The sequence below is a fragment of the Notolepis coatsorum genome (genome assembly GCF_963971535.1).
Source record: "Notolepis coatsorum genome assembly, chromosome: 1".
NCBI lineage: Eukaryota > Metazoa > Chordata > Actinopteri > Aulopiformes > Paralepididae > Notolepis > Notolepis coatsorum.
The window spans coordinates 78,751,059-78,761,031 of record NC_140165.1 but is presented as its reverse complement, the minus strand read 5'-3'; the positions used below and the strand labels follow the sequence as shown (position 1 = coordinate 78,761,031).

General features: G+C 47.1%; 1 protein-coding gene across 1 annotated transcript in view; it reads left to right on the top strand.

Moving 5' to 3' along the window:
* The window catches only part of LOC311238767 (transmembrane protein 184C-like), a gene marked incomplete at both ends in the record, with an annotated part of 32,735 nt that extends 23,731 nt beyond the window's left edge, over positions 1-9,004 (top strand). Inside the window, 4 exons of the mRNA XM_084326952.1 lie at positions 1,929-2,024; positions 2,420-2,497; positions 6,137-6,230; positions 8,679-9,004. Coding sequence (XP_084183078.1) covers positions 1,929-2,024; positions 2,420-2,497; positions 6,137-6,230; positions 8,679-9,004 — 594 coding nt within the window. The remainder of the gene's footprint in view (positions 1-1,928; positions 2,025-2,419; positions 2,498-6,136; positions 6,231-8,678) is intronic.
* Positions 9,005-9,973: the final 969 nt, after the last annotated feature.

The following is a 9,973-nucleotide window of genomic DNA, read 5'->3' as shown; positions in this document are numbered from 1 at the left end:
GTGGAGGGAAGGAGACATGGAGGGGTGGAAGGAAGGAGACATGGAGGGGTGGAAGGAAGGAGAGCATGGAGGGGTGGAGGGAAGGAGACATGGAGGGGGTGGAGGGAAGGAGACATGGAGGGTGGATGGAAGGATACATGGAGGGGTGGAGGGAAGGAGACAGGAGGGGTGGAGGAAGGAGACATGGAGGGGTGGAGGGAAGGAGACATGGAGGGGGTGGATGGATGGAGACATGGAGGGGTGGAAGGAAGGAGACATGGAGGGGGTGGAGGGAAGGAGACATGGAGGGGTGGAAGGAAGGAGACATGGAGGGGTGGAAGGAAGGGAGACATGGAGGGGGTGGAGGGAAGGAGACATGGAGGGGGTGGAAGGAAGGAGACATGGAGGGTGGAAGGAAGGAGACATGGAGGGGTGGAAGGAAGGAGACATGGAGGGGTGGAGGGAAGGAGACATGGAGGGGGTGGAGGAAGGAGACATGGAGGGGGTGGAAGGAAGGAGACATGGAGGGGGTGGAAGGAAGGAGACATGGAGGGGTGGAAGGAAGGAGACATGGAGGGGTGGAAGGAAGGAGACATGGAGGGGTGGAGGAAGGAGACATGGAGGGGTGGAGGGAAGGAGACATGGAGGGGGTGGAGGGAAGGAGACATGGAGGGTGGATGGAAGGATACATGGAGGGGTGGAGGGAAGGAGACAGGGAGGGGTGGAGGGAAGGAGACATGGATGGGGTGGATGGAGGACATGGAGGGGTGGATGGATGGAGACATGGAGGGGTGGATGGATGGAGACATGGAGGGGTGGAAGGAAGGAGACATGGAGGGGTGGAAGGAAGGAGACATGGAGGGGTGGAGGGAAGGAGACATGGAGGGGGGATGGATGGAGACATGGAGGGGTGGAAGGAAGGAGACATGGAGGGGGTGGAGGGAAGGAGACATGGAGGGGTGGAAGGAAGGAGACATGGAGGGGGTGGAGGGAAGGAGACATGGAGGGGTGGAGGGAAGGAGACATGGAGGGGGTGGAGGGAAGGAGACATGGAGGGGTGGAGGGAGGAGACATGGAGGGGTGGAGGGAAGGAGACATGGAGGGGTGGAGGGAAGGAGACATGGAGGGGGTGGAGGGAAGGAGACGGAGGGGTGGAAGGAAGGAGACATGGAGGGGTGGAGGGAAGGAGACATGGAGGGGTGGAGGGGAAGGAGACATGGAGGGGTGGAAGGAAGGAGACATGGAGGGTGGAGGGAAGGAGACATGGAGGGGTGGAGGAAGGAGACATGGAGGGGTGGAGGGAAGGAGACATGGAGGGGTGGATGGAGAGAAAGACATGGAGGGTGGATGGAGAGAAAGACAGGCATACAAATATATGCCTGTCTCTCTCTCTAGGTAAAATTATGCTATTCACCTACAAAGCCCTAAATGGTCTCGCTCCGGCCTACATTGAGGACCTCTTGGTCCAACCCGTCAGCTCCCAGGTCCCTCAGATCAAATGACCAACTGTGTCTGAGGGTCCCGCGGGCCAAACAGGTGACAAATGGTTTCCGGGCCTTTGCAGTGATGGCGCCGACACTGGAATAAGCTCCCTCTCAACATCAAGTCTGCCAACACCGTACAGACATTCAAGGCCTTGCTTAAAACCCACCTTTTCGCTCTGGATGATCACTGAGTTAGTTGGCTGTTGTGTTGTGTGTCTGAGGTGTTCTTATGTTCTCTGTCTGTCCGTCTGCCTGGTTCCCTGTCTCCATTGTCCTGTCCATTTATTCGTATTATTGCGTATTATTACTGCGCCCCGGACTGATTGGCAAAAATTGGCTGGGGGGGGGGGGGGGGGGGGGGGGGGGGGGTGCATTATAAATGAAAAATATCATATCATATCATCATAGGTAGTAGACATGATTGATTTATTATTGGTGAAGGTCTCTCTCTCTCTCTCTAGGCAGGCAGTATTGATAGCATTCTTAGTGAAGGTTGGAGTGATCTCAGACAGACATACTTGGGACTGGGACAGTGTGGAGGATGTAGCCACTGGACTACAGGTAGGCTACTCTATCTATCTATCTATCTATCTATCTATCTATCTATCTATCTATCTATCTATCTATCTATCTATCTATCTGTCTGTCTGTCTGTCTGTCTGTCTGTCTGTCTGTCTGTCTGTCTGTCTGTCTGTCTGTCTGTTTGTTTATTTACACATATAAAAACAGTTACATATATAATACAATATAGTCCACAAGGGCTTGCATGTGGCATTCACCAGGAAGCAAAATTACATTATATCAAGATAAATATAAAATATAAAATAAAATCTGTCTGTCTGTCTGTCTGTCTGTCTGTCTGTCTGTCTGTCTGTCTATCTATCTATATATATGGGACTGGGACAGCTTGGACACATTGCGTAAACTGACAATAAAATAAATCTTCTTCTCTCCAGGACTTCATAATCTGCATAGAGATGTTCCTGGCAGCCATAGCTCACCACTACACCTTCACCTATAAACCGTATGTCCAGGTAATCTACCTAATCTACAGGTAATCCCTAATTTGGTAATCTACCTAATCTACAGGTAATATACATAATCTACAGGCAATCCCTAATCTACAGGTAATGTACCTAATCTACAGGCAATCCCTAATCTACAGGTAATGTACCTAATCTACAGGTAATCCCTAATCTACCTCCCTACACAGAGTTCTGTGTGTATGTTATATTGGGTTGTGGGAAGTTTAAAGAAAGGCAACACCGCAAATTACTATATTTAATTTAGTTAAAGTTTACAAACAAAGTGTCAGTGTTGCAGGAAGAAGCTCTCACTGTGGGGCACAACCAAATAACATATACTTCAAAACACAACATAAGAATAAGAATAAGAATAAACGTTATTGTCCCAGAGGGGAAAATTTACTTGAAACATTCTGCGATAACAGTGTAAACAAAGAAGAAGAAAGAAATATATATACAATCATTCATTCATTCATTCATTCCGTTAGTAAAAAGGACTTCAGACAAATAATGGCAATACATAGAGACGTGCAACCATAATACATAAGTAGGTAAACTCATTTCAAAAGCTTCATATTGCACCCTGCCCAAATTAAATAACAGATGAACCCTTTCACTACCACGCTACAGAAGGTTAACCCTTTAACTACCACACTACAGATGGTGAAAGGGTTAACCTTCTGTAGTGTGGCTGTGAAAGGGTTAACCCTTTCTCATGTGGCAGTGAAAGGGTTAACCTTCTGTATTGTCGCAGTGAAAGGGTTAACCCTTTGGTAGAGTGGTAGTCAAAGGGTTAAGACTTGGACAAGAAATAAAGAGGTGACAGCCCACTGTTAGGTGGCACCTCAAAGGAATCGACCTCTAGTATTATTTAGGAGAGCGATGGATGTAGAAAGGAAGGAGACCTTGTAGCGGTTGCTCTTATATCTAACATCCAAGGATGTATGTATGGCAGCACTCACCAACTCTGAGAGAAAGGACAGGCCTCAGTTTCACCAGTTTATTTGGGCCAGTGATTCAACCACTGTGAAGTCTTGTATAGATCACATGACACCACTACTACATTCATGCATGTGAAACTGAGACCCTGTCGTGGTCCTTTTTCTCAAAGTTGGTGAATGTTACCGTACATCTTTGGATGTATTTTTTATTTTTATTTTTTATTTAAACTGTTCAGTGGATACTGTTAGGGTGGTGTCTAGAGAACCCAAGAGCAAAACACAAGGCACAGGAGAATGAGGCGGTTTAGGGTATTTAATGGGAAAACCCAGAAGACGACAAGGCAGGCAGTGAGGGAATACAGGTGGGGGATGTGTGTGTCCATGAGGTCCCAGGATAGTGCAGGCTGTTGGTGTCCAAGGGTGGGGGTCCAGGCTCGTGGTGTCCAAGGGTGGGGGTGCAGGCCGGAGGTGTGTGATACTACACACAGGAGAACAAGGGTAAGTATGACGCGGAATACTGAGCATACAGGTAACACAAGGAGTAACACAGAATAGTGTAACAGCTACTATAGGTCCAGAGAAGGTCCTACTACCAAGGCAGGTGAAACGACACTCGGACTAGGAGTGGCAGGGGTGCAGGCCTCTTATCCTGGCTCTGTGATGACGTGAGGGTTCTCAGGTGTGTAGGCCGGCCGCGTCTATTCGGAAGGCAACCGGTTCATGCGTTTTGCTAATCTGATTGGCCACTGACGTTTCTGGTCATGTGACATGTGCGCCCAATCGCGTGACGTGCCCATTTCCGCCTCGACCAGCAGCAAACTAGTTTATCACCTAGTTTATCACCGGTTAAGCTTAAGCGACTCTTTCGAAGTTGGTTAAGGTTAGAGTTTGGAATCAGGGCTGGCGTTCTATCGCCCTGCTCTAAGACAAACTCTAACCTTAACCAACTTCGAAAGAGTGCCTAAGCTTAACCGGCGAAAGAACTTGCCGTCACACGATTGGTGCGACCAGAAACAGCAGTGGCCAATCAGAGCGCAAAACGCGAACGCGGAAGCATGAACCGGTTGCCTTTCGAATAGACGCAGGCCCACTGGCCCAGGTAGGCAGAGTGATGGTGAGGCGGGAACAGGAAGAGACCCATATAAGGCCGTGGGGACCTGCTGACAGACAGGGGAGAGAAAGGCCCTGGCTGTAACAGATACAAAAGTATTGAGTTTTATGGTGCTTTGCAAAATATTCCACGTGTCGGGGGCACAGAAGCTAAAAGCAGATTAAGGCCCTGTTTAGACGGAAACGCTAACAGGTGAATCCGCAAAAATATTTTTTCGGATGTGCCTTTCGTTTATACGGAAACGGCGTTTTTACGGGGTGAAACCGCAAAAAAGTGAGACTACCTTCCAGGGTGGAATTCCTAGAAACGATAAACCTTTGCGCTATCATCTAAACAGTCAAACCGCATAAAACGATGACGAAAGGGTTGTCAAGGCTCTCGTCGCGCGTACTGCTTACATCACAGGCATGCGCCAGTAGCCTAGAAGCGTAAACAAAGCATGTCTGATTCTATCCATGGCGATCACCTGAAGGCTACATTGGCAGTACTTTTAAATACACAAGAATCTGTCCCGCGGCGTGACTGGACCCACTGTCTGTAAGTGACTCTGCTTTGGTCCAATCACATTCCCCACCCACAGTCTGCGAATCAGAGGCAGAGTAGGGCGGGTCTTCACAGCACGTCATGTGACATATGCGCCAATCGTGTGACAGTGGGGCTCAGTCGTCTCGAGTCGTTACAGCGTCGTCTGCACGCAGAATTCCATCCCAAAACGCTAGTCTAAACGCAAAATTAAAAGTGAGACCGTAAGACGACTTTTGCGGTTTCTGTTCAGACTCTCTCCGTCTAAACGTAGCCTAAGTGTAAAGCCAATGACCAGAGCGGGTATGATAAGGTCCTGAGTTCCAGTCCAGTAATGAAGTGATGTAGGGTGGAAGCTCATCAATAAGGGTTTTAGACAGAAACAGATGTCAGTGCAAGTCACTTCTCTACCAGAGAGGACCACCCAACCTCACCATACAGGATATAATGATGGGTACCATAACTGGCACCGGTGATAAACCCAAGGGCAGAATGACATACAGAATCCAGAGGCTTTAGGGTGGAAGCAGCAGCATGTCTATAAACTCCAAAACAGACAAAAATAGCTTCAACGACCCTCCTTCTGCTAAGCATAAGAAAATAGGTTTTGTTTCTGTACAAAAAGGGAACTTTCTGTCGCAGTTTACTTGCAAAGGTTATCTACATGGCATTTAAATGTAAATTCCTCATCAAGCCAGACACTTGATGAAATCCAGTCAAAATAATATTCAGTCCAAGGGCAATATATTTCATTGCTGAAAAGGTAACCCCTGATATTATCTCTCTAATCTCTCTCTCCCTCCTACCCTGCCTCTCTCACCCCCGCCCCCTATCCCTCCCTCTCTCACCCCGCCCCCTATCCCTCCCTCTCTCACGCCCCGCCCCCTATCCCTCCCTCTCTCACCCCCGCCCCTATCCCTCCCTCTCTCACCCCGCCCCCTATCCCTCCCTCTCTCACGCCCCGCCCCCTATCCCTCCCTCTCTCACGCCCGCCCCCTATCCCTCCCTCTCTCACGCCCCGCCCCCTATCTCCCACTCTCACGCCCCGCCCCCTATCCCTCCCTCTCCCATAAGGAAGCGGAGGAGGGCTCGTGTTTCGACAGCTTCCTGGCCATGTGGGACTTCTCTGACATCAGAGCTGACATCACAGAGCAGGTCCAACACGTTGGTGAGTAGAAAGCATCAGTCAATCGCTTTCACACGGCCAGCATACTGCTTGATGGGGTGGAAACATGCAGGTACAGGTGTAACTGGTATTGGTACAGATCTAACTGGTATATTGGTACAGGTGTAACTGGTATTGGTACAGGTCTAACTGGTATATTGGTACAGGTGTAACTGGTACAGGTGTAACTGGTACAGGTCTAACTGGTATATTGGTACAGGTGTAACTGGTACAGGTGTAACTGGTACAGGTCTAACTGGTATATTGGTACAGGTGTAACTGGTACAGGTGTAACTGGTACAGGTCTAACTGGTATATTGGTACAGGTGTAACTGGTACAGGTGTAACTGGTACAGGTCTAACTGGTATATTGGTACAGGTCTAACTGGTACAGGTCTAACTGGTACAGGTCTAACTGGTATGGGTACAAGTGTAACTGGTATATTGGTACAGGTCTAACTGGTATATTGGTACAGGTGTAACTGGTACAGGTCTAACTGGTATATTGGTACAGGTGTAGCTGGTACAGGTGAAACTGGTATATTGGTACAGGTGTAACTGGTATATTGGTACAGGTGTAACTGGTACAGGTGTAACTGGTATATTGGTACAGGTGTAACTGATATATTGGTACAGGTGTAACTGGTACAGGTGTAACTGGTATATTGGTACAGGTGTAACTGGTATATTGGTACAGGTGTAACTGGTATATTGGTACAGGTCTAACTGGTATATTGGTACAGGTCTAACTGGTATATTGGTACAGGTGTAACTGGTACAGGTCTAACTGGTATATTGGTACAGGTCTAACTGGTACAGGTGTAACTGGTATATTGGTACAGGTGTAACTGGTACAGGTGTAACTGGTATATTGGTACAGGTGTAACTGGTATATTGGTACAGGTGTAACTGGTACAGGTCTAACTGGTATATTGGTACAGGTGTAACTGGTGTATTGGTACAGGTGTAACTGGTACAGGTCTAACTGGTATATTGGTACAGGTGTAACTGGGACAGGTCTAACTGGTATATTGGTACAGGTGTAACTGGTACAGGTCTAACTGGTATATTGGTACAGGTGTAACTGGTACAGGTCTAACTGGTATATTGGTACAGGTGTAACTGGTATATTGGTACAGGTGTAACTGGTATATTGGTACAGGTGTAACTGGTATATTGGTACAGGTGTAACTGGTACAGGTCTAACTGGTATATTGGTACAGGTGTAACTGGTATATTGTTACAGGTGTAACTGGTACAGGTCTAACTGGTATTGGTACAGGTCTAACTGGTATATTGGTACAGGTGTAACTGGTACAGGTGTAACTGGTATATTGGTACAGGTCTAACTGGTATATTGGTACAGGTGTAACTGGTACAGGTCTAACTGGTATGTTGGTACAGGTGTAACTGGTACAGGTCTAACTGGTATATTGGTACAGGTGTAACTGGTACAGGTCTAACTGGTATATTGGTACAGGTGTAACTGGTATATTGGTACAGGTGTAACTGGTATATTGGTACAGGTGTAACTGGTACAGGTCTAACTGGTATATTGGTACAGGTGTAACTGGTATATTGGTACAGGTCTAATTGGTACAGGTCTAACTGGTATATTGGTACAGGTCTAACTGGTATATTGGTACAGGTGTAACTGGTACAGGTCTAACTGGTATATTGGTACAGGTCTAACTGGTATATTGGTACAGGTGTAACTGGTATATTGGTACAGGTCTAACTGGTACAGGTCTAACTGGTATATTGGTACAGGTCTAACTGGTATATTGGTACAGGTGTAACTGGTACAGGTGTAACTGGTATATTGGTACAGGTCTAACTGGTACAGGTCTAACTGGTATATTGGTACAGGTCTAACTGGTATATTGGTACAGGTGTAACTGGTACATGTCTAACTGGTACAGGTGTAACTGGTACAGGTCTAACTGGTATATTGGTACAGGTGTAACTGGTACAGGTCTAACTGGTATATTGGTACAGGTGTAACTGGTATATTGGTACAGGTCTAACTGGTACAGGTCTAACTGGTATATTGGTACAGGTCTAACTGGTATATTGGTACAGGTGTAACTGGTACAGGTCTAACTGGTATATTGGTACAGGTCTAACTGGTATATTGGTACAGGTGTAACTGGTATATTGGTACAGGTCTAACTGGTACAGGTCTAACTGGTATATTGGTACAGGTCTAACTGGTATATTGGTACAGGTGTAACTGGTACAGGTGTAACTGGTATATTGGTACAGGTCTAACTGGTACAGGTCTAACTGGTATATTGGTACAGGTCTAACTGGTATATTGGTACAGGTGTAACTGGTACATGTCTAACTGGTACAGGTGTAACTGGTACAGGTGTAACTGGTACAGGTCTAACTGGTACAGATCTAACTGGTACAGGTCTAACTGGTACAGGTCTGCTGGTCTTGGTACAGGTCGCACGGTTCTGGGCAGACCCAACAAGATGTACTTTGGTACAGTGGCTCAGCCAGAACACACAGAACACACAGGCCTACTCTCTGGAACCTCCCAGGACCCCATCATCACGACAACCACCTCGGTACCCCCCTCCCCCTCCTCCTCCTCCTCCTTGGGGCGGTACCAAGGCTTTGGCCACACCCCCACACTGCATTCTCTGTCCGCGCCCGCTGGGTTCACCATATCTTCCTGGGAGGAAGACAGCGACCAATCGGAATCCTCACCTCCTCCTCTGCCGACGGCGGGCGACGCCCCCTGTTGTGACCTCACCGCAAGCACATAGGAAGGGGAGGAAGCGAACATGTCCATCTGGTCTCCTCTCCTCCACTCCTTGAATTGATTGATTGATCCTCCTCTTGTTTCCTTTCCTTTGTGGACAAATAAAACTAGCCTCATGTTTCTGATCTAGTTTACTAGTTTCTGAACTGAATTCAAATGTGGGCTGGTTGTTGGAACTGTGTCGATTTGTGAGAGGGAAGGAGTCAAGGAGGGAGGGGGGGACTGTGTGTCCCTTTTCTCATTTGCATGTCTCCTTTCTTTGTCTCCTTCCTTACATTCTTCCTTTGCCTCCTCTCTCTTTTTTGTATTTACGTGGTCATGGAGTAATTCAAAGTCATTAAAACTGGACAAATTAAATATGTGGACTTCCTACTATGAATTTCTTTTGAATTAAACTGTATTCTTACTAGAAATGCCTGTGTAGAATGTCTTAGAGATCCCCTCCACGCAGAAAAATATATGTTCTACAGTTACCTCCTCTTGGAGGCATGACTTTGACTATACAGATTGTTATTTGTGCATAACTTGTCTTCTTCCACTGGCACTGGAGGGGCGGGGGAGGGGGGGGTGCAACCTGTGTGACACAACTAATCCTGAGAACGATCACATGTTCGCTATTGCCTGGCTAGACATCTAGGAAATGCTAACTGCTAACATGAAATTAAGATGATACATCTAGTGGTCTATGTACGCAAAGTATTTCGTTTTGCAGCAAATCTCAAGATTGTGTAAGCTATTGTGCATTGTGTTGCATTCGTGTGAAACTAGTTTTTGGCAAACCGTTAAAGGAACACACCAACATTTTGGGAAATTAGCTTACTGTCTTCTCCAGAGAGAGAGACAAGAAGATAGATAGATAGCGGCCTAATAGATCCTTGACTTCTTAATGAGGGCAGAATGCTGCTGTGATTGGTCATCTTTAAGATGGGACACTTTGTTAAAGACCCAATCCGGAAATGTGTTATATTCATGT